This window comes from Hypanus sabinus, chromosome X2 (genome assembly GCF_030144855.1).
Source record: "Hypanus sabinus isolate sHypSab1 chromosome X2, sHypSab1.hap1, whole genome shotgun sequence".
In the NCBI taxonomy this organism is placed as follows: domain Eukaryota; kingdom Metazoa; phylum Chordata; class Chondrichthyes; order Myliobatiformes; family Dasyatidae; genus Hypanus; species Hypanus sabinus.
In genome coordinates, this window is record NC_082739.1 from 1,154,990 (window position 1) to 1,177,343 (window position 22,354).

Consider the following 22,354-nt stretch of genomic DNA (forward strand, 5'->3'; position numbering starts at 1 on the left):
TGACACTCCACACCTCATCCCTACACTGACACACTCCTCTCCACAGTCCCTCACCACCCCCTCTGTCACCCATTCACTGTCACTTCACACTGACACTCCACACCTCATTCCTACACTGACACACTCCTCTACACAGTCCCTCATCACCCCCTTCATCCCCCCATTCACTGTCACTTCACACTGACACTCCACACCTCATTCCTACACTGACACACTCCTCTCCACAGTCCCTCACCATCCCCTCCATCCCCCATTCACTGTCACTTCACAATGACACTCCACACCTCATCCCCACACTGAAACACTCCTCTCCACAGTCCCTCATCACCCCCTCCATCCCCCATTCACTGTCACTTCACACTGACACTCCACACCTCATCCCCACACTGAAACACTCCTCTCCACAGTCCCTCACCACCCCCTCTGTCACCCATTCACTGTCACTTCACACTGACACTCCACACCTCATTCCTTCACTGACACACTCCTCTCCACAGTCTCTCAGCACCCCCTCCATCCCCCATTCACTGTCACTTCACTCTGACACTCCACACCTCATTCCTACACTGACACACTCCTCTCCACAGTCTCTCAGCACCCCCTGCATCCCCCATTCACTGTCACTCCACACTGACACTCCACACCTCATCCCTACACTGACACACTCCTCTCCACAGTCCCTCATCACCCCCTCCATCACCCATTCACTGTCATTCCACACTGACACTCCACACCTCATCCCCACACTGAAACACTCCTCTCCACAGTCCCTCACCACCCCTCCATCCCCCATTCACTGTCACTCCACACTCTCCACACCTCATCCCCACACTGACACACTCCTCTCCACAGTCTCTCAGCACCCCCTCCATCCCCCATTCACTGTCACTTCACACTGACACTCCACACCTCATCCCTACACTGACGCACTCCTCTCCACAGTCCCTCACCACCCCTCCATCCCCCCCATTCACTGTCACTCCACACTGACACACTCCTCTCCACAGTCCCTCACCACCCCCTCCATCCCCCATTCACTGTCACTTCACACTGACACTCCACACCTCATCCCTACACTGACACACTCCTCTCCACAGTCCCTCACCACCCCCTCCATCCCCCATTCACTGTCACATCACACTGACACTCCACACCTCATTCCTACACTGACACACTCCTCTCCACAGTCCCTCACCACCCCTCCATCCCCCATTCACTGTCACTCCACACTGACACTCCACACCTCATCCCTACACTGACACACTCCTCTCCACAGTCCCTCACCACCCCCTCCATCCTCCATTCACTGTCACTTCACACTGACACTCCACACCTCATCCCTACACTGACACACTCCTCTCCACAGTCCCTCACCACCCCCTCCATCTTCCATTCACTGTCACTTCACACTGACACTCCACACCTCATCCCTACACTGACACACTCCTCTCCACAGTCCCTCACCACCCCCTTCATCCCCCATTCACTGTCACATCACACTGACACTCCACACCTCATTCCTACACTGACACACTCCTCTCCACAGTCGCTCATCACCCCCTTCATCCCCCCATTCACTGTCACTCCACACTGACACTCCACTCTGTATACCAGCACTGACACACTCCTCTCCACCGTCCCTCACCACCCCCTCCATCCCCCATTCACTGTCACTTCACACTGACACTCCACATCTCATGCCTACACTGACAAACTCCTCTCCACAGTCCCTCACCACCCCTCCATCCCCCCAATTCACTGTCACTCCACACCTCATCCCCACACTGACACACTCCTCTCCACAGTCCCTCACCACCCCCTCCATCCCCCATTCACTGTCACTTCACACTGACACTCCACACCTCATCCCTACACTGACACACTCCTCTCCACAGTCCCTCATCACCCCCTCCATCCCCCATTCACTGTCACATCACACTGACACTCCACACCTCATCCCCACACTGACACACTCCTCTCCACAGTCCCTCACCACCACTCCATCCCCCATTCACTGTCACTCCACACTGACACTCCACACCTCATCCCTACACTGACACACTCCTCTCCACAGTCCTTCACCATCCCCTCCATCCCCCATTCACTGTCACTTCACACTGACACTCCAGACCTCATTCCTACACTGACACACTCCTCTCCACAGTCTCTCAGCACCCCCTCCATCACCCATTCACTGTCACTCCACACTGACACTCCACTCTGTATACCTGCACTGACACACTCCTCTCCACAGTCCCTCACCAACCCCTCCATCCCCCATTCACTGTCACTTCACACTGACACTCCACACCTCATCCCTACACTGACACACTCCTCTCCACAGTCCCTCACCACCCCTCCATCCCCCCCATTCACTGTCACTCCACACTGACACACTCCTCTCCACAGTCCCTCACCACCCCCTCCATCCCCCATTCACTGTCACTTCACACTGACACTCCACACCTCATCCCCACACTGACACACTCCTCTCCACAGTCCCTCACCACCCCCTCTGTCACCCATTCACTGTCACTTCTCACTGACACTCCACACCTCATTCCTACACTGACACACTCCTCTACACAGTCCCTCATCACCCCCTTCATCCCCCCATTCACTGTCACTTCACACTGACACTCCACACCTCATTCCTACACTGACACACTCCTCTCCACAGTCCCTCACCACCCCCTTCATCACCCATTCACTGTCACTTCACTCTGACACTCCACACCTCATCCCTATACTGACACACTCCTCTCCACAGTCCCTCATCACCCCCTCTATCACCCATTCACTGTCACTTTACTCTGACACTCCACACCTCATCCCTATACTGACACACACCTCTCCACAGTCCCTCAGCACCCCTCCATCCCCCATTCACTGTCACTCCACACTGACACTCCACACCTCATCCCCACACTGACACACTCCTCTCCACAGTCTCTCAGCACCCCCTCCATCCCCCATTCACTGTCACTTCACTCTGACACTCCACACCTCATTCCTACACTGACACACTCCTCTCCACAGTCTCTCAGCACCCCCTGCATCCCCCATTCACTGTCACTCCACACCTCATCCCTACTCTGACACACTCCTCTCCACAGTCCCTCACCACCCCTCCATCCCCCATTCACTGTCACTCCACACTGACACTCCACACCTCATCCCCACACTGACACACTCCTCTCCACAGTCCCTCAGCACCCCCTCCATCCCCCATTCACTGTCACTCCACACTGACACTCCACACCTCATCCCCACACTGACACACTCCTCTCCACAGTCCCTCACCACCCCTCCATCCCCCATTCACTGTCACTTCACACTGACACTCCACACCTCATCCCTACACTGACACACTCCTCTCCACAGTCCCTCACCACCCCCTCTGTCACCCATTCACTGTCACTTCACACTGACACTCCACACCTCATTCCTACACTGACACACTCCTCTACACAGTCCCTCATCACCCCCTTCATCCCCCCATTCACTGTCACTTCACACTGACACTCCACACCTCATTCCTACACTGACACACTCCTCTCCACAGTCCCTCACCATCCCCTCCATCCCCCATTCACTGTCACTTCACAATGACACTCCACACCTCATCCCCACACTGAAACACTCCTCTCCACAGTCCCTCATCACCCCCTCCATCCCCCATTCACTGTCACTTCACACTGACACTCCACACCTCATCCCCACACTGAAACACTCCTCTCCACAGTCCCTCATCACCCCCTCCATCCCCCATTCACTGTCACTCCACACCTCATCCCTGCAGACACATTCCTCTCCACAGTCCCTCACCACCCCCTCCATCCCCCATTCACTGTCACTTCACACTGACACTCCACACCTCATTCCTACACTGACACACTCCTCTCCACAGTCTCTCAGCACCCCCTCCATCCCCCATTCACTGTCACTTCACTCTGACACTCCACACCTCATTCCTACACTGACACACTCCTCTCCACAGTCTCTCAGCACCCCCTGCATCCCCCATTCACTGTCACTCCACACTGACACTCCACACCTCATCCCCACACTGACACACTCCTCTCCACAGTCCCTCACCACCCCTCCATCCCCCATTCACTGTCACTCCACACTGACACTCCACACCTCATCCCCACACTGACACACTCCTCTCCACAGTCTCTCACCACCCCCTCCATCCCCCATTCACTGTCACTTCACACTGACACTCCACACCTCATACCTACACTGACACACTCCTCTCCACAGTCCCTCACCACCCCCTCCATCCCCCATTCACTGTCACATCACACTGTCACTCCACACCTCATCCCCACACTGAAACACTCCTCTCCACAGTCCCTCACCACCCCTCCATCCCCCATTCACTGTCACTCCACACTGACACTCCACAGCTCATCCCCACACTGACACACTGCTCTCCACAGTCCCTCACCACCCCTCCATCCCCCATTCACTGTCACTCCACACTGACACTCCACACCTCATCCCCACACTGACACACTCCTCTCCACAGTCTCTCACCACCCCCTCCATCCCCCATTCACTGTCACTTCACACTGACACTCCACACCTCATACCTACACTGACACACTCCTCTCCACAGTCCCTCACCACCCCCTCCATCCCCCATTCACTGTCACTTCACACTGACACTCCACACCTCATCCCGACACTGAAACACTCCTCTCCACAGTCCCTCACCACCCCTCCATCCCCCATTCACTGTCACTCCACACTGACACTCCACACCTCATCCCCACACTGAAACACTCCTCTCCACAGTCCCTCATCACCCCCTCCATCCCCCATTCACTGTCACTTCACACTGACACTCCACACCTCATTCCTACACTGACACACTCCTCTCCACAGTCTCTCAGCACCCCCTCCATCCCCCATTCACTGTCACTCCACACTGACACTCCACACCTCATCCCCACACTGACACACTCCTCTCCACAGTCCCTCACCACCCCTCCATCCCCCATTCACTGTCACTCCACACTGACACTCCACACCTCATCCCCACACTGACACACTCCTCTCCACAGTCTCTCACCACCCCCTCCATCCCCCATTCACTGTCACTTCACACTGACACTCCACACCTCATACCTACACTGACACACTCCTCTCCACAGTCCCTCACCACCCCCTCCATCCCCCATTCACTGTCACTTCACACTGACACTCCACACCTCATCCCCACACTGAAACACTCCTCTCCACAGTCTCTCACCACCCCTCCATCCCCCATTCACTGTCACTCCACACTGACACTCCACACCTCATCCCCACACTGAAACACTCCTCTCCACAGTCCCTCACCACCCCCTCCATCACCCATTCACTGTCACTTCACACTGACACTCCACACCTCATTCCTACACTGACACACTCCTCTCCACAGTCCCTCACCACCCCCTTCATCCCCCCATTCACTGTCACTCCACACTGACACTCCACACCTCATCCCCACACTGAAACACTCCTCTCCACAGTCCCTCACCACCCCCTCCATCACCCATTCACTGTCACTTCACACTGACACTCCACACCTCATTCCTACACTGACACACTCCTCTCCACAGTCCCTCACCACCCCCTTCATCCCCCCATTCACTGTAACTCCACACTGACACTCCACACCTCATCCCCACACTGAAACACTCCTCTCCACAGTCTCTCAGCACCCGCTCCATCACCCATTCACTGTCACTCCACACTGACACTCCACACCTCATCCCTGCACTGACAGACTCCTCTCCACAGTCCCTCACCACCCCCTCCATCCCCCATTCACTGTCACTTCACACTGACACTCCACACCTCATCCCTACACTGACACATTCCTCTCCACAGTCCCTCACCACCCCCTCCATCACCCATTCACTGACACTCCACACCTCATCCCCACACTGACACACTCCTCTCCACAGTTCCTCACCACCCCCTTCATCCCCCATTCACTGTCACTCCACACTGACACTCCACTCTGTATACCTGCACTGACACAATCACTGTCCTCCTGTGTTTCATTTCACCTGCTGATGCCTTGAAGATAGCATTTTGTCAGGAGTCACTTTGTCAGTTTATCCTTCCCTGTCAGTTACCTTCTGTCCAGGTACTCCTGCACCTGGTGTCAGTTTATGTCCCTGTATTCAATGTGTTTTATGTGTCCTGCTCCTTCGTGTTTTATAGGATTGATTTTACATGTATTTTAATTGGGTTTATTGTGGTTGTTGTGTTTCTGTGTTGCATCTGGAGTAACAATCAATTCATTCTCTTCTATACTTGTGTACTGAAGAATGATAATAAGCAATCTTGAGTCTCAAAGTTTCACTGAGTGGCCACTTAATCAGTTAAACATGTATGCCTGCTTGTTGATGCCAATATCTAATCAGCCTATCATGTGGCAGCAACTCATTACAGAAAATCGAGTAGACCTGGTGAAGAGGTTCGGTTGCTTCTGAAACCAAATATCAGAATGGGGAAGAAATTTGATCTAAATGACTTATGACTGTGGAATGATTGTTGGTGCCAGACGGGGTGGTTTGAGTATCTCAGAAACTGCTGATCTCCTGGAATTTTCACAAACCGCATTTCCAGAAAAGTTGGGATATTTTCAAAAACGCAATAAAAACAAAAATCTGTGATATGTTAATTCACGTGAACTTTTATTTAACTGATAGAAGTACAAAGAAAAGATTTTCAGTAGTTTTACTGACCAACTTAATTGTATTTTGTAAATATACACAAATTTAGAATTTGATGGCTGCAACACACTCAACAAAAGTTGAGACAGATTTAAAATAAGATTGAAAAGTGCACAGAATATTCAAGTAACACTGGTTTGGAAGACTCCACATTAAGCAGGCTAATTGGTAGCAGGTGAGGTATCATGACTGGGTATAAAAGTAGCGTCCATCAAAGGCTCAGTCTTTGCAAGCAAGGATGGGTTGTGGCTCACCCCTTTGTGCCAAAATTCATGAGAGAATTGTTAGTCAGTTCAAAAGGAACATTTCCCAATGCAAGATTGCAGAGAATTTAGGTCTTTTAACATCTACAGTACATAATTTTGTGAAAAGATTCAGAGAATTCAAAGACATCTCAGTGCGTAAAGGGCAAGGTTGGAAACCACTGTTGAATGCGCGTGATCTTCGAGCCCTCAGGCGGCACTGCCTAAGAAACCGTCATGCTACTGTGACAATTATAGCCACCTGGGCTCGGGAGTACTTCAGAAAACCATTGTCACTTCACACAGTCCGTCGCTGCATCCAGAAATTCATCTTGAAACTGTATTATGCAAGGAGGAAGCCATACATCAACTCTATGCAGAAACGCCAGCAAGTTCTCTGGGCCCGAGCTCATCTCAGATGGACCGAAAGACTGTGGAACCGTGTGCTGTGGTCAGATGAGTCCATATTTCAGCAAGTTTTCGGAAAAAATGGGGGTCGAGTGCTCCGTGCCAAAGATGAAAACAACCATCCTGATTGTTATCAGCGAAAGGTGCAAAAGCCAGCATCTGTGATGGTATGGGGGTGCATCAGTGCCCACGGCATGGGTGAGTTGCATGTATGTGAAGGTACCATTGACTCTGAGGCGTATATTAGGATTTCAGAGAGACATATGTTGCCATCAAGGCGACGTCTTTTTCCGGGACGTCCATGCTTATTTCAGCAGGACAATGCCAGGCCACATTCTGCACGGGCTACAGCAACGTGGCTTTGTAGACACAGAGTGCGTGTGCTTGACTAGCCTGCTGCCAGTCCAGACCTATCTCCTATTGAAAATGTATACGCACCATGAAGAGGAGAATCGGACAATGGAGACCACGGACTGTTGAGCAGCTGAAGTCTTATATCAAGCAAGAATGGACAAAATTTCCAATTGCAAATCTACTACAATTAGTATCCTCAGTTCCAAAACGATTAAAAAGTGTTATTAAAAGGAAAGGTGATGTAACACAATGGTAAGCATGCCTCTGTCCCAACGTTTGTTGAGTGTGTTGCAGCCATCAAATTCTAAATTTGTGTATATTTACAAAATACAATTAAGTTGGTCAGTAAAACTACTGAAAATCTTTTCTTTGTACTTTTGTCAGTTAAACAAAGGTTCACGTGAATTAACGTATCACAGATTTTTGTTCTTATTGCATTTTTGAAAATATTCCAGTTTTTCTGGAAATGGGGTTTGTACAACAGTCTCTAAGAGATGACAGAGAATGGTGTGAAAAACACAAAAAAAAATCTCTCCTTGTTAACGTCTTTACACCATGTTAATCAGAGAGGTCAGGGGAAAATAGCCAGACTGGTTCAAGTTGATAGGAAGGTGTTAGTAACACAATTAAGTATGTGTTACAACAGTGGTGTGCAGAAGAGCATCTCTGAACATACAATGTGTCGAACCTTGAAGTGGATGGGTTACAGCACCAAAAGAGCGCATCGGGTTCCACTCCTATACCAAATAAATTGGCCACTGAGTGTGTATATATAAGTGCCCTGTACATGATGATTTTGTCAGATGTTTGAATTTTTCTCAAGAATATTTTTAACAACTCTCCTTCAGCTCATTTACCTGGCAAAACAGAAGGAGCTTTTGGCTTCCAGTAGCTTTCCTGTAAATAACAACAGTCAAGGAACATCATCACTGTCTGCATTTCCACCAGGAATGACTCCTTTGAACAATCAGCTTGGAATAACACAGGTAGGCAACACCATTGTTGAACTTCTCATCTTTCACAAGAAATCTTTGGAATGCCCAGTGTACCATTGGGTAAGAGTGATGTGCTTGGCTCTTTGGCACAAAACATTTCTCTCCTTAAACCTCCATGCTGTTCAAGACTATGTCTTGATAGTATGACAAATACAATGAATGTCCAGTTAAGATTAGTGCAATATAATTTTTTACATCAATTATATATTACACCACAAAAAATAAATAAATTAAACACAAATTTATCCGATCAGTGTTTCCGATGTAAACAAGACATCGGTACTTTTTTACATTCTACTTGGTCGTGTTCTAAAATTCAACCTTTTTGGACAAATTTAAGAGTTTTATTGGAACAAATTATTGGAACACAACTTCCACATAATCCAATATTATTTTTACTAGGCGATATTGAAGGGATAAAACTAAAACCCAAATTGAATAAATATCAGAAAGAATTTATAAAAATTGCATTGGCAGTAGCCAAAAAGGCTATTGCAGTTACTTGGAAATCGGATACATACTTAAGTATAGATTAAGAAGGAAATTTATGGCTGTATTCCACTTGAAAAAATTACTTACAATTTAAGAGATAAGTATGAAACATTTTTGAAAATTTGGCGCCCTTATTTACAAAAGACAGGATTAAATATATAGGTGCTCCGAAGATGAAATAATTGGTTATTTGGGGAAAGAAATAAATATATATACTAAAGTTATTACGAACTCCATGGAGCAAGTGGGGAATCTCCCGATATCCAGGCACTCTTTATTTCTTTTTTTTCGTTTCTTTCTTTTTTCTATAGGGATGTTAGGGGGGGAGGGGTTAAGGGGAGGGGGTAGGGTATATATGGTTTTTTTTTCTCTCATATGTTTTCTTTTATTTCTGTAATTATTTGAAAACTCAATAAAAAAAGTTTAAAAAAAAACCGCCATTCCCTGCATCAGTATTTTGAGGTGGTGAGGTTAGCGTAATGCTATTACAGTTCTTGAGACCCAGGTTCAATTCTGCCATTGCCTGTATGGAGTTTGTATTTTCTCCCCTTGATCACGTGGGTTTCCTCAGAGTGCTCCAGTTTCCTCCCACAATACGTACTGGTTAGTAGGTTAATTGCTCACATGGGTATAATTGGGCACAACAGGCTTATTGAACTGGAAGGGCCTGTTACTGTGTTGCATCTTTAAAAATAAATTAGCCTTGTATTGTACTTGTCTGCCATTTAATTCTTTCACTGTACTGAGTATATTTCTGCTGGCTGCTAGAATTACACGATAGTTACAAGTTTGGTGTTGCCTAGTTTTCCTTGGAATAGTTATGTACAGCACAGAAGAATACTTTCCAGCCTTTTTATCTGCATTGACAATCCCCTTTCTAACTCTAGTCTCTCATGCTGGAGCTGGAGCACAACCTTGCTCCTTGCTTACCCCTGTTATATCAGTGTCATTGCACTCTGTAGACAGACTGCCCTTCATTGTCTGTCAGCCAGTTGCAGTGACTTTCTCCTAGTTAAGTTGGGTTTTCATGCTTTGTAAAGTTTGGCCATTGTGCAGTCAAACCCAGTGAGCTTTTCCAATGAATGTTGTACCTCAACAGTTTCAACACCTGCCTGTGAAGTAGTACCTGTGAAGCAGTCTGGACAGGATATGTGGAAGATAAGTCAGAGGGTCAGGTGATAGTGTATGTGCTTTCTCTCCATTGCTGCAACATGCTGCTCACCGAAGCCCAGGAATGAAAAAGGTGACAGAAATTGGTGGATGCAGCTCAGTCAATCACAAGTAAACCCCTCCCCACCACTGAGCACGTTTATAGGGATCACTGCCACAAGAAACCAGCATCCATCATCAAGGACTTCCACCTTCCAGGCCATGCTCTCTTGTCATTATTAATATTGGGCAGGAGGCACAGGAACCTTAGGTCCCACAACACCAGGTTTAGGAACAGTTATTTCTCTGCATCTATCAGGTTCCTGAACCAGCGTGGATAACTTCACTCACCACAACACTGAATGATTCTACAACCTACAGACTCACTTTCAAGGACTCTTTGCTACTTTCTTCTCAGTATTACTTTTTTGTACAATTTGTCTTCTTTTGCATATTGCTTGTTTCTCAGTAAAAACACAAAATGCTGGCAGAACTCAGCAGGCCAGACAGCATCTATGGGAGGAGATAGTGACAACGTTTCGGGCCGAAACCCTTCATCAGGGTCGAAACGTCCTCCCATAGATGCTGTCTGGCCTGCTGAGTTCTGCCAGCATTTTGTGTTTTTATTTATTTCCAGCATCTGCAGATTCACTCATGTTTGCTTGTTTCTCAGTCTTTGTTTATGTATAGATTTTCGTAAAATTCTACTTTCCTTTAAATGCCTGCAAGTAAATGAATTTCAGGGTTGTATATGCTAATGTGTATGTACTAAGGTAATAAATTTGCTTTGAACTTTTGTACAAACTTCTCCAGAGATCAATGTCACCTGGATTATCATCACAGCCTTCGTCTCTTGGTCCAGCCAATTCCAGCCAAGCAGGAACCACCCAAAATCACCTGGAACGCCTTCTCGACAAACTGACAGAGTTGTTCCCACAACATAACAGGTAACCATTAGGAAGGTTTAACTTTTGCAAAGTACTGTATTTGTCAACCTGGAGTGGAGAGCAAGTTTGTAAATCTGGTAGGAGCAAAGAATGTTGGGAATGGTAAGGGTGAAGCACTGCGGGTGGGGTGTGGTCAGGTGGCAGAGAAGGAGTGCCAGGGGCAGGAGGTGGTGGGGATCCAGGCGCCCTGAGACACCAGGCAAGGATATTTGATTCCAAACCATTCGTTTATTGATCATTGCAGAATGTTGCTCTGGTGCATCCCGCTCCCTTCCCCCCTTTCCCAACCATGATTCCCCTCTCCCTGTCCCCTTCCCACTCTCAGGGCACTATAGAGACCCAAATCAGAATCAGGTTTATCATCACTCACATAAGTCATGAATTTTTTTAATATATGTGCAGCAGCAGTACAGTGCAATGCATAAAATCACTACAGTACTGTACAAAAGTCTTAAGCACCCGAGCCAGTGGAGAGCCTCAAAAATCTTGGAATCCCTGAAATCAAGAGAGGCATTATGTAAATTCAGTTTAAAATATTGCATTTGACCTTTACTGTGTCCCTCGTGATGCCAACAGGGTGTCAGTTCTAATTCTCCTAGATCTAAGTACTGCCTTCAAAATAATAATCCTAGATCACCTTGAGAACTGGGCTGACCTCTTCCGCCACGTCCTAAATTCTGTTTGCTCATCTATCTTAGAGAAAGTGTTTTTGTCTGTCTTGGAGACCAGCATTCTAGGAGATGCAGTGTACCTTTTGGTGTTGTCTTGGCCCCTTACTCCCCTGCTTATACATGCTCCTCTTAGGAGACGTCATTAGAGAGCATAATATTCATTTCCATAGTTATACGGATGATATGCAATTGGACATCTCGGTTGAGCCTGATGATGATAACACCCTGTCTTCTCTGACTTCTGATGTGGCTGCTATAAACAAATGGATGAGCAATAACTTCCCAAAACTAAATGAAGATAAAACTAAAATACTTCTGGTTGGTCTCAAAGCCAAAAGAGATAAACTTCTGGATGAACTTGAGAACTTGGCTCCCCTTGTAAAATCAGAAGTAACAAGCTTGGGTGTTATCCTTGATTCAAGATTTGAATTTTAAATCCCACATAAAGAAAGTGACCAGAGTAGCATTTCTACACTTATTGCAAAGGTACATTCACTTCTATCGTGTCATGATGCTGAAACGAATTCACGCCTTTATATCGAATAGACTAGATTACTGCAATGCTGTCTTTACTGGCCTTCCAAAGCAATCTATTGACAAACTTTTAACTCATTCAGAATGCTGCTGCTAGATTCTTAACTAAAACCAGGATAACAGAACATCTCATTCCTGTGCTAGCTACTCTGTGTTGGCTTCCTGTATCTTTTAGAATTGATTTTAAAGTTCTCTCACTTCCTTTTAAAGCTCTCAATGGTCTGGGACAAGAGTATATCACAGAATAGTTTTTGTTTTGAATACTGCTTAAGCTCTCAGGTCTTCTTTTGCCAGTCTCATAAGTTTAAGCAATCTCAAAAGATAATTGGCAGATCAGCTTTTTTGAACTAAGCCCTTAAAATTAAGATGGCGCTCTACGGAAGGCAAATAACAGCTTACTGGTAGTTCGAAGGGCAGGAAAGTCAATTTAAAACATTATTAATAACACCATTTCTGAAGTAAATTGTGGTAAACTGTCACCATGAACAATAAAGGGGCGAGCAACATTGAAGCAGGGATGTGCCGTACTGGTGTGTTGCAAAATTGATACAGATGGAGTTGGAATGAGCGACTCGGAGAGGAGGAGTCATGACAGAGGAGCTTCGATGCCCATCCAACTAACCTGGGTGTGAGGTTGGATCGCTCTAAGCACAGAGCTGATTTGGGGAGGTTCAGAACGGTGTTGGGCTGGCTGGCGTGCTCTAGGCCCAGTGTGTTAAGCTGCAGCGAGGCCCAAGTCCTAGTGTGAGGCATGATCTGCTGTTTGGGCAATTTAAACACTGGCCCAGAAAGACTGGAAAGGCAGGGTGTCAGGACTGGGGGCAATAGTTGGGCCGATTTTGCTTGGTCTCCTGCGATGTTCACTCTTCTCTCTCTCTAATGCTGAAGCTGTGAGACTGCTCTAGCTGCTTTGCTTTGTGGCAATTTGCCCCACTAATATGGTGAACTGAGACAAAGGCTTTGGGCCTACTCCAGGGATGTAATCTGAGGACTCAGTTTGGTTCAAGTTACTGTGCTCATTTCTATTGTTTACAAGATTTGTTTTTTTTTCTTTTTTCTCTGCACATTGGGTGTTGGTCTTTTTTTTTAATTAGGTTCTTCCAGATTTCTTAATTTGTGGTTGTGACAGATCTCAAGGTTGTGTATTTTATCCACTCTTTGATAATAAATGTACTTTAATCTTGAACTGTGGAACTCAATACTTAAAACAATAAGGGATGCAGGCTCAGTTAACTCTTATAAATGACAACTCAAAACCTATTTATTTAACCTTACTTTTAACAAACATATTTTTGTCTTTTATTTTTATGTTTGCAGTTTATCCCATTGTAAAGCACTTTGTCTATATCGTCTGTATGAAAAATACTCCATAAATAAAGTTATTAGTGTTATTATTGTTCATTATAATACAGTCCTCAGTCTCCTACGCACCAATGAATGAAGTCCTAGCCTGCTCAATCTCTCCCTAACTCAACTCCTGGCAAAATCTTTGTAAATATTTGCACACATTCCAGTTTACATTCTCTAAATTCATTTTTTAATATGTTGACTGAATATCAGGTAGGTTTTTTTGCACAGAGTGGTGGGTACCTTAAGTACCTGCCGGGGTGGTGGTAGAGATTAATACATTAGCGATATTTAAGGAACTCTTAGGTAGGCACATGGATGACAGAAAAATGAAGAGTTATGTGGGAGAGAAGGCTTAGATTGTTCTTGGAGTAGGTTTAGAGGTCAGCACAATATCATTAGCAGAAAGGCCTGTACTGTGCTGTAATATTCTATGTTCTATTCTATCAGTGTTTAATGTTCTATTTAATGACACAAGAACAACAGCAGAGTCTGGAAATGTGAAACAGCACACAGAATGCTGGAGGAGCTCATCAAGTCGCACTTAGCGCCCTGAGTTCCTCCAGCATTTTGTTTGTTGTTCCTCCAGTGATGTCTTGCTAATAGATGAAGAGAGAATCAAACCCCTGTGTTTGGTGATGTCCCCACCCAGCAGTTGTTGGTCTGGACTAACTTCCTGCATTGTTTCTGGTAGGGACATGATGATCGTCTTTCTACGGCAGGTCCGGATGATGAACAATAACTCCTTGTCTGGACTATCCTTTGAACAGATCATCAGTCAAGTATCAGCCCTTATCAAGAACCATCAGCCACACCTTGGGGTGAGTGTAAAGTTCTTTTTTCAGTCCTGTTACTGCTTCATAATGTGTCTATGTTTATTCTGAAGGGACTTGGGAGCCCTTGTGCAGGAATCGCTAAAGGTTAATTTGCAGGTTGAGTCTGTGGTGAGGAAGGCAAATGTACTGTTACCATTCATTTTGAGAGGACTAGAATATAAAAGCAAGGATGTAATGTTGAGGTTTTGTAAGGCACTGGTCAAAGTTCATTTATTATCAAAGTATGTATACCATATACAACCTTAAGATTAGTCTTCTTGCAGGCAGCCATAAAACAAAAAAACAATAGAATTCATGGGGAAAAAAGCAACACTACAAAGACAATCATACACTCAATATGCAAAAAAAAGGAAAGAACAGATGAGCAAACAATCTAAGAGCAAACAAACAATCCATAGAACATGAAACACGAAGTGCCCGAAAGTAAGTCCACCGCCACGGAGACAGGTCAGTGCTGCAACTGGTCCAGAAGCCTGATGGCTGCAGGCCGCAGCTGCAGAGACAGATTCAGCACTGAGGCTCTGGGCTGGTACTTGCTGGAGTTTAGAGGAATAAGGAGGATTTCATTGAAGCTTACTGAATATTGAAAGGCCAAGATAGAGTGGATATGGAGAGGATGTTTCCTATAGTGGGGAAGCCTAAGACCCGAGGGCCTAGCCTTAGAATAGAAGAATGTTCTTTTAGAACAGAGATGAGCAGAAATTTATTTAGCCAAGGGATGGTGAATCTGTGGAATTCATTGCTGTGGAGGCCAAGTTATTGGGTATATTTAAACTGGGGTTGATAGGTTCTTGATTAGTCAGGGTGTGAAAGGTTACAGGGTGAAGGCAGGAGAATGGGGTTGAGAGGGAAAATAACTCAGCAATGATGGAATGGCAGAGCAGACTCAATGGGCCTAATGGCAAAATTTGCTCCGAATGCTTTTCACCTTGATTGATGCTAGAGAGAATTAAGAGTGAATTGACATACTGACAAGATCTGTGTGTTATGATTAGTTTCTTCATTATCTTGTCATTGGATTTCAGTTAATAGTTTTGAATTCCTTGTTTTTCCTCACAGAATGTAAATCTGGACTTTGCAAGCCTGCCTGCTGATCCATCAATGGCTACTTGGAGGAACGTCTCAAAAGATCCCCAGGTTAGCCAACTCAGAATTATGATTGGTATTTCATATCAAAGTGGAATTGGCACTGAACCTGGGCATCAGGTATGCTACATATGCCCAGAGCAAGAGTGGCAATGGAGTAATAAGATTAAACATTTTACTGAGTCATGTTAGCCATGGTACACACAGGGCAACTTATCTTGTGAGCAATGAAGTGGGTCTGCCGAGATGAAAACATGCATACTCAAAAGCCTGCACAAAAAGAGGGTCAAAATCGATGTACTGTGCGATCAACTGGCTGCATACGCACTTGCCACATTCTCACAATTGATCTGATGCATTTCAAGGTATCCTTGGGCTGTTGTCACTTGATTCCTCTCTGTAACCCAACTAAAGTTCAAAGTATATTATCAAAGTACATATATGTCACCATGTACAACTCTAGAGATTCATTTTCTTGCGGGCATACTTAGTAAATACACAAAACACAATAGAATCAACGAAAGATTGCACACAACAGGACGGACAAACAACCAACACAAAATGCTGGAGGATCTCACCAGGCCAGGCAGCATCTGTGGAAAAGAGTAAACAGTCAATGTTTTGGGCTGTTGCCTGGATTGGGGAGTATGCTTTATGAAAACAGGTTGAGTGAACTTGGCCTTTCTCCTTGGCGCGACGGAGGATGAGAAGTGACCTGATAGAGGTGTATAAGATGATGAGAGGCATTGATCGTGTGGATAGTCAGAGGCTTTTACCCAGGGCTGAAATGGTTGCCACAAGAGGACACAGGTTTGGTTTAAGGTGCTGGGGAGTAGGTACAGAGGAGATGTCAGGGGTAAGTTTTTTACTCAGAGAGTGGTAAATGTGTGGAATGGGCTGCTGGCAATGGTGGTGGAGGCGGATATGATAGGGTCTTTTAAGAGACTTGGATAGGTACATGGAGCTTAAAAAAATTTAGGGCTATAGGCAAACCTAGTAATTTCTAAGGTAGGGACATGTTCGGTACAACTTTGTGAGCCGAAGGGCCTGTGTTGTGCTGTAGGTTTTCTATGTTTCTATGACCTCCTTGCTCTCCTTGATCAGGCTAAGGTCATCGAGCTGCATCTCCAGTTCCCTAATGCGGCCCCTTATGAGTTGCAGCTCAACATACCTGGTGCAGATATGGCCGGCTGGGAGACTCCAGGACCTCCCACATCTGACACCGAGCACAGAACACCAGCTTCACACACATACTTCCTCCTTTTCTGCAGTTAACACAGGTAGACCTCCCTTGCCTCGTCCCGTTACCACCTAAGCCTGTTGTTGAGCCAAAGCCCTATTACTCTGCTGCCCGCTGGATATGGCGGTCTTCTTTTTAAACCTTTTGTGCTCTACTGGCTGACATCATGCGCCTACACAGTCTTGCCTCTCTTTTAACCCGTGTAGTAAAAACTGCCTTCGCTCCCGAAATCAGCTGTTCACTCACAGCCTTCTTGCTCCGAAATATACATGAGGAGAAAAAATCTTAAAATTATGTCTCTGAGACTATGTCCACACTACACTGGATAAATCCATAACAGAAGCTTTTTCTCTTCGTTTTTACCCTCTGTCCACACTAAAACAGCTTTTCCTCCCCCGAAACTGGAGCTTTTCAGAAACACTTTACAGGGTGTGTAATTTTGAAAATGATGCTTGGGCAGATCAGTGTGGACAGGGTAACCGGAGAAATCTGTAAACGCTGTCAGACGACAGTGCACCATTTCTTGAACGCAACCTAAAAATTTCAGAACAGATGGCAATGAGACTGAAGCCAGAAGAGTTAGAAATGTACTCACCAAATACTCTGACCCATAACTTACTGAATAAATAAGTATACTCACTTTGCTCTGTTTTCTGTCCTTGCTCGTATGAAGGTGGTTTGCCTATTTATGCAAGTACTTCTCTGACAATAGATGTGTAACAGCCTAATGTAACATTGTATGGATATACAAGTTAACACTGATGCAGACATGTTTTATACATTTAACAAGGGGCTTTATTAATGCAACAGAGTTAGTCAGTTATTCATTGTTCATCATCAGCCAGGTCATACTGTCAGTTGCCTCCATATGCTTCAGTATTTGTTTTTTTTTACTTTTAAGTCCTCCTGCATGAGAGCCAACAGCTGCCCGTCGTTTAAGTTTTTCTACTCTGTAACTGAACAAACACGCACCGTCTTTCACAGCAAGATTCAACACCAAACATGTCGCTTGTTTTCAGAAGACGCATGCGCAGTAGGAGGAGATTCGCCGAAATACCTGTTTCAGTGTGGACAGAAATATTTTAAAAAACACATAGTGTGGACTCCTATCGTTTTTATGTGAAACCGGCGTTTTCAAAATTATCCGGTCTAGTGTAGATGTAGCCTTAATGTGTAATGTGAAGCAAGAGAAGATGTTGCTCATCAAAAAGAAAGATTAGCCTGATGTCTTGTAGCCATAACAAAGAAGTGCTGACGGCATCAATTTAAGTCTTTGGGTGAGTGTGCAGGAAGGCATGAATAGATAAAAGAGAGGACACTGCTTTGGCAAATGCAAGCAATGCTGCTAAATATGGATAGAACATTAAGAGGAGAATTCTGAAATATTAGCTCACTGCCAAAATGGTCAGTTGACACAAGAGCATCAAAATCAGATCTATTATCACTGACTTAGGTTAGATGAAATTTGTTTTGTGGCAGCAGTACAATGTAAAGACATCAAATTAATATAAATAACAAAAACAAATAGTGCAAAACAAAATGAAATCATGAGATAGTGTTCATGGGCTGTTCAGAAATCCAACAGTGGAAGGGAAAAAGGAGACATCCAAGGTTGAGAAATACAGTTCTTTAAAGGTAGAGATAATCCATCAGAAAGTTAAAATAATCTCCAGTCTTACTGCGTAAAATATAAAGGTTTAAAGGCATTGTTTATAGTCATGAGATTGTGAGTGGCATGGTAGCATTATTCACTGGAATTTAGAAGATTGAGGGGGGGATCTTATTGAAACGTATAAAATTCTAAAGGGATTGGACAGGCTAGATGCAGGAAGATTGTTTCCGATGTTGGGGAATTCCAGAACGAGGGGTCACAAGTTAAGGATAAAGGGGAAGCCTTTTAGGACCGAGATGAGGAAAAACTTCTTCACACGGAGAGTGGTGAATCTGTGGAATTCTCTGCCACAGGAAACAGTTGAGGCCGGTTCATTGGCTATATTCAAGAGGAAGTTAGATATGGCCCTTGTGGCTAAAGGGATCAGGGGGTATGGAGAGAAAGCAGGTACAGGCTTCTGAGTTGGATGATCAGCCATGATCATACTGAATGGCAGTGCAGGCTCAAAGGGCCGAATGGCCTACTCCTGCACCTATTTTCTATGTTTCTACAGCAGCTAGTGTAACATTTTTCAGTGCCAGTGACAACGGTTCAAATCCCACTGCTGTCTGTAAGGAGTTTGTATGTTCTCTCCATGACCACATGAATTTCATCTGGGTGCTCTGGGTTCCTCCCACATTCCAAAGGGTTAGAGTTGGTCAGTTGTGGGTATGCTATATTGGTGCTTGAAGCATGCCGGATGTATTGGTCAACAACGCAAATGCCAAGTTCAGTGTATGTTTCCATGTTTTGACGTACATGTGACAAATAAAGTTAATCTTTAATCACTAGACCAAAGGTGTTGCTATCCAGAGGTTAGGGACAGACAATAAATTCTGGCTTTGCCATGATGTGTCAATAAACATACAGTCAGCTGATGCAGGATAGGTAGAAGAAGCCAAATGTCTTTTGTTCAGGAATTTGCATGATCCAGTCTTGTGGGAATTATCCTTAGGTGCCTGCCTTATACTTTCCTTGTTTCCCAGAAGGAGGAGGAAGAATCATGTGTCATTTGCCAGGAAGAATTAACCAGCAATCGTCTTTTTGTGATGAAGTGTGGGCACAAATATCACCGAGAGGTAACTGATTGTTTCTTTTTTCCTTTTAACATTATATTTCATTTGTGGGACAATTTGATTGGTAGATCTCACATTGATGCTTGACTGAAAGGTGGAAACTTTGACTGGTCCATCACAGTGAGTCCAGGTAGATAATTCAACTGTGGCTGTAACCACAATCCTGCTAATGTAAACCTCCACATGACTACATTTGGTGAGCAGAAGTGTCAACACTTCTCCTTTAAAGTTGACTATCTTCCACCATTCACTGTCTCTTCATGTGAGTGGCTGTGAAACAAATGCATCCAGACCTGAAGAAAACTCAATTCATATGGATGTGCTACAAATCATAAGACCATAAGACAGAGAAAGCAGAATTAGGCCATTCAGCCTATCAAGTCTGCTCTGCCATTCCAGCATGGCTGATCCCAGATCCCACTCAACCCCATACACCTGCTTTCTTTCGATTGATGCCCTGACCGATCAACTTGCACTTTAAGTATACCCACGGACTTGGCCTCCACTGCAGTCTGTGACAGAGCATTCCACAGATTCACTACTCTCTGGCTAAAAATAATTCCTCCTTAGATCTGTTCTAAAGTGTCACCCCTCAATTTTGAGGCTGTGCCCTGTAGTTCTGGATACCCCCACCATAGGAAATATCCTCTCCATATCCACCCCATTTAGTCCTTTCAGCATTCACTGGCAGCCAACCAGAAAAGCCCCCTTTTATTCCCATTCACTGCCTCCTGCCTGTCAGCCATTCTGCTATCCATGCCAGTATCTTTCCTGTAAAGCTGTAGTATTTTATCTTGTTAAGCAGCCTCATGTGTGGCACCTTATCAAATGCCTTCTGAAAACACAAGTAAATGACATCCACTGCCTCTCCTTTGTCCACCCTGCTTGTTACTTCCTCAAAGAACTTTAACAGACTTGTCAGGCAAGATTTCCCTTTACAGAAACCATGCTGACTTTGACTTATTTTATCATTAGTCTCCAAATACCTTGAAATCTCATCCTTAATAGAAGACTCCAACACTTTCCCAACCTCTGAAGTTAGGCCAACTGGCCTATAATTTACTTTCTTTTGCCCCTCTCCCTTCTTAAAGAGTGGAGTGACATTTGCAATTTTCCAATCCCCAAGGACCATGCCAGAATCAAGTGATTCTTGAAAGATCATGACCAATGCATCTGTTATCTCTTCAGCAACCTCTCTCAGGACTCTGGGATGTAGTCCATCTGGTCCAGGTGACTTCTCTACCTTAAGACATTTCAGCCTGCCTTACACTGCAATGGCACTCACTACTGCTCCCTGACTCTCACAGACCTCTGGCACATGGGTAGTGTCTTCCACAGTGAAGACTGATGCAAAGTACCCATTAACCATATAACAATCACAGCACGGAAACAGGCCATCTCGGCCCTCCTAGTCCGTGCCGAACTCTTAATCTCACCTAGTCCCACCTACCCGCACTCAGCCCATAACCCTCCACTCCTTTCCTGTCCATATACCTATCCAATTTTACCTTAAATGACACAACTGAACTGGCCTCTACTACTTCTACAGGAAGCTCATTCCACACAGCTATCACTCTCTGAGTAAAGAAATACCCCCTCGTGTTTCCCTTAAACTTCTGCCCCCTAACTCTCAAATCATGTCCTCTCGTTTGAATCTCCCCTACTCTCAATGGAAACAGCCTATGCACGTCAACTCTATCTATCCCTCTCAAAATTTTAAATACCTTGATCAAATCCCCCCTCAACCTTCTATGCTGCAATGAATAGAGACCTAACTTGTTCAACCTTTCTCTGTTACTTAAGTGCTGAAACCCAGGTAACATCCTAGTAAATCGTCTCTGCACTCTCTAATTTATTGATATCTTTCCTATAATTCGGTGACCAGAACTGTACACAATATTCTAAATTTGGCCTTACCAATGCCTTGTACAATTTCAACATTACATTCCAACTTCTGTACTCAATGCTTTTATTTATAAAGGCCAGCGTTCCAAAAGCCTTCTTCACCATCCTATCTACATGAGACTCCACCTTCAGGGAACTATGCACTGTTATTCCTAGATCTCTCTGTTCCTCTGCATTCCTCAATGCCCTACCATTTACCCTGTATGTTCTATTTGGATTATTCCTGCCAAAATGTAGAACCTCACACTTCTCAGCATTAAACTCCGTCTGCCAAAGTTCAGCCCATTCTTCTAACCGGCATAAATCTCCCTGCAAGCTTCAAAAACCCACCTCATTATCCACAACACCTCCTACCTTAGTATCATCGGCATACTTACTAATCCAATTTACCACCCCATCATCCAGATCATTTATGTATATTACTAACAACATTGGGCCCAAAACAGATCCCTGAGGCACCCCGCTAGTCACCGGCCTCCATTCCGATAAACAATTATCCACCACTACTCTCTGGCATCTCCCATCTAGCCACTGTTGAATCCATTTTATTACTCCAGCATTAATACCTAACGACTGAACCTTCTTAACTAACCTTCCATGTGGAACTTTGTCAAAGGCTTTGCTGAAGTCCATATAGACTACACCCACTGCGTTACCCTCGTCAACATTCCTTGTAACTTC

The 22,354-nt window shown here is 45.2% G+C and overlaps 1 protein-coding gene across 1 annotated transcript in view; it reads left to right on the top strand.

Moving 5' to 3' along the window:
* The window catches only part of LOC132385074 (E3 ubiquitin-protein ligase TTC3-like), a 277,705-nt gene that overhangs the window by 250,592 nt on the left and 4,759 nt on the right, over positions 1–22,354 (top strand). The window contains exons 33-37 of the mRNA XM_059956787.1: positions 8,593–8,730; positions 11,194–11,327; positions 14,574–14,700; positions 15,775–15,852; positions 19,679–19,771. Of these exons, the coding sequence (XP_059812770.1) occupies positions 8,593–8,730; positions 11,194–11,327; positions 14,574–14,700; positions 15,775–15,852; positions 19,679–19,771 (570 nt within the window). The remainder of the gene's footprint in view (positions 1–8,592; positions 8,731–11,193; positions 11,328–14,573; positions 14,701–15,774; positions 15,853–19,678; positions 19,772–22,354) is intronic.